General features: G+C 61.7%; 1 protein-coding gene across 1 annotated transcript in view; it reads right to left on the bottom strand.

The window, feature by feature from the left end:
* The window catches only part of MNEG_11473 (hypothetical protein), a gene marked incomplete at both ends in the record, with an annotated part of 8,221 nt that extends 5,745 nt beyond the window's left edge, over positions 1–2,476 (bottom strand). The window contains 7 exons of the mRNA XM_014040055.1: positions 219–305; positions 615–789; positions 986–1,002; positions 1,357–1,420; positions 1,654–1,763; positions 1,969–2,403; positions 2,471–2,476. Coding sequence (XP_013895509.1) covers positions 219–305; positions 615–789; positions 986–1,002; positions 1,357–1,420; positions 1,654–1,763; positions 1,969–2,403; positions 2,471–2,476 — 894 coding nt within the window. The remainder of the gene's footprint in view (positions 1–218; positions 306–614; positions 790–985; positions 1,003–1,356; positions 1,421–1,653; positions 1,764–1,968; positions 2,404–2,470) is intronic.
* Positions 2,477–2,743: the final 267 nt, after the last annotated feature.

Raw genomic sequence — 2,743 nt, forward strand, 5'->3', positions numbered from 1 at the left:
GTGTGTGTGTGTGTGTGTGCGCGTGTGTGTGTGTGTGTGTGTGTGTGTGTGTGTGTGTGCGTGTGTGTGTGTGTTGAGGGGGAAGGGGCACGTTCTGACTGAGATGCGCGAGGCAAGACTGCATACAGGTCCAGTGTGTGTGCCAAAATCGACGACGGTCCACGTCTGCACATTGCGTCCGCACCGCCTGCCCCTGAGTTTTGCTCCCTTGAAACCACCTGTGCTATGAAGATGGCGAGCACTGTGCGGCCCGGGCCGCTGGTCCAGGCGTTCTCCTCCGTTGACGAGCACACCAGCATCAGCAGCTGGGGGATGGACATGAAGCGTTGGTTGATGAGAGGCGAGGGGCGCGGGTGGTGCCGCTGGGGTGAGGAGGTTCATGCTTTGGGCGCGCCGGGGTGCGGGATGGTTGGCGGAAGGCGACCGTCAGTCGCTTTGAGAGCCGCGATGCACCGAGCGACTGGCAAAACGCCGGCTTGCTAGATAGGAAATTCTGTGAGCCTGCCTGCATGACACAAACAGAGTCCGCACTGACATCAGAAGTTTGACACAGCTGGGGTCTGGTAGCAAAACATACCCAAAACCCTGGACTCGAAAGTCTACACCCTAGCAACCTGGGTGACGTAGAGTGACATCAGCAGGAACGCGACGCATGTGAACCAGGCCATCTCCCCGCTGCCGTGCTTCAGCAGCGCGTAGGCCGCCATGGGTCCGCAGAACGCGACGTACACAAAGACGCTCGACACTAGGCCCTGGAGCGTGGCCATGACCATGGACGGCTGGGAGAAGCTGCGGAGAAGGTGCCGGGGCGGGGCGCGGTGGGGTTGGTTTGCGGGGTAGCTTGCTCCCGGAGAGGGGCAGATCACAGTGGGCAAGGAGGCGACGAGGGGATTGGCGTGACAGCCTCGGTTTCAAGACAAATTCGTCGGCTGCCGGGCTCAAGGACAAACCAATCAGAGTACAAGCACATATCCGATTAGCTCACCGCCAGCGATGGTAGAGCTGCAGATGCTGCGCTCGCACGCGGATAAGGTGGGGGCCGGCAGGAGGGTCGGGGAGTTGCACAGCAGCTGGCCGCCGGCACGTTGTGCCGCGCTTGTGTTTGAAGCACCTGAGCGCCCATACTTAAGCTTCCCTAGCAAACGTACAGCCTCGCTGTTGTCCAGGCATGCACACATCATAGCTGTAGGACACAAGTGGAACCGGCCCACGCGTGGCGATTGGAGGAGCTTGCAGGCGTGCAATGGCAAACGGTTCCAACCCCCCTGTTTTGAAAGCACTCCACAGATTTGAATCGGAAAGTCCACCAGCAACTCTCCACTAACCAAAGCTCAAGACTGACAACTCATCACCCACCATGAGGAGATTGAAGTAACCGCCGGCCACAAAGTAGGCTGAGAAGAACGCCCACACCAGCCACCTGGATCAGAGTGGATGTTTGTTTTCCAGGTTTGAAGTGCATCACTGATCAATAAAAGATGTCACTTTTGCGTTCGAAAGACAGCGCTGTGCCAGATTTTGCTTGCACCAAGCGCCAGCCAAGGCACTGAACGGCAAGGGCCGCCACACGTGCATCGGCGAGAGAGCAAAGGCGATCGCAAGACGGGGCGCAGCACGTTGAGTGCCTCTATGCGCGCATCGCCGCCACCGCACCCGAAGCGCATGTCGTCGAGCCGACCATTGTCGATGAGGCCGCTGCCTATGATCCGGGACACCACCCACTGCAGCATGAATGGGAATGTCCAGAAAAGACCATTCCCCACCTGCGGGTTCAAAACCGGATTGTTTTGGGCATTGAGGGTGCAAGTTGGGCGTCGCTGTCTAGCATGGGCGGCGCGCAGCGGCCTCAGTGCACGGCAAACACGCACGAGGGGGTTGAGTTCGAGCAAGTGTGCTTAGGAGTGGGGTGAGGCACGGGGCGAGCTTTGGCAGCCGGTTGGGGGGCCGAGCGCAGGGCGTGTCGCGCACCCAGAGAGTGAACATGGCCGTGTGGCCCGCCGCGCCGTCATCCAGCCCGTCGTCCGCGCTGGCCGCGTGGGCGGCCGCCGCGGCAGCAGCAGCTGTCGCCGCGGCGCCCGCGGTGCCCTCGGCGCCCCCCTTGCCCGGCTCGGCCGGCCGCTGCATGTCCTGCGTCCCCGGGGCGGCCGCTGCGGCCGCGGGCGGCGCGCCGCCGCGCCCGCCGGCGCCGCTGGCAGCACGGACCGAGATGACGGCTTCCGGAATGTCCCCGTCCCTCTCTCCCTCCTCCTCCTCTCCTGACTCGGAGTCCGAGCTCCGGCCAGGAACGGGGGACACGACGGTGCAGCTGCTGGGCAGCTTCTCGCGGTGGCGCCGCCAGAGGATGCGCCCCAGGCGGAACTTGTTGAGGCCAAAGAACTGGGCGACCTCGTTGGCGATCCCGATCTGGGGTTGGTTTGAGGATTTGTAAGCAATGGAGGGGGACGTAGTAATATGTCACGTGAGACAGTACAAACATGAGGGGGATGACATGAGCGTGGTCTTATCGGCGCAGCAGCGGGCACAGGGGAGCATTGTGGTTGCTTTCATCGTTCAATCTTCGCCAAGGGCAAAAAGCGTGGGATGACAGGTGGTGCGGGGAGGGAGAGGGGACTGTGGAGTGGGGCTCCCAGCACCCATACAGACACACGCGCGCGCGTGCACACACACAAACACACACACACACACACACACACACACACACACACACACACACACACACACACACACACACACACACACACAC

Source organism: Monoraphidium neglectum, assembly GCF_000611645.1.
Source record: "Monoraphidium neglectum strain SAG 48.87 unplaced genomic scaffold scaffold02760, whole genome shotgun sequence".
NCBI classification, from domain to species: domain Eukaryota; kingdom Viridiplantae; phylum Chlorophyta; class Chlorophyceae; order Sphaeropleales; family Selenastraceae; genus Monoraphidium; species Monoraphidium neglectum.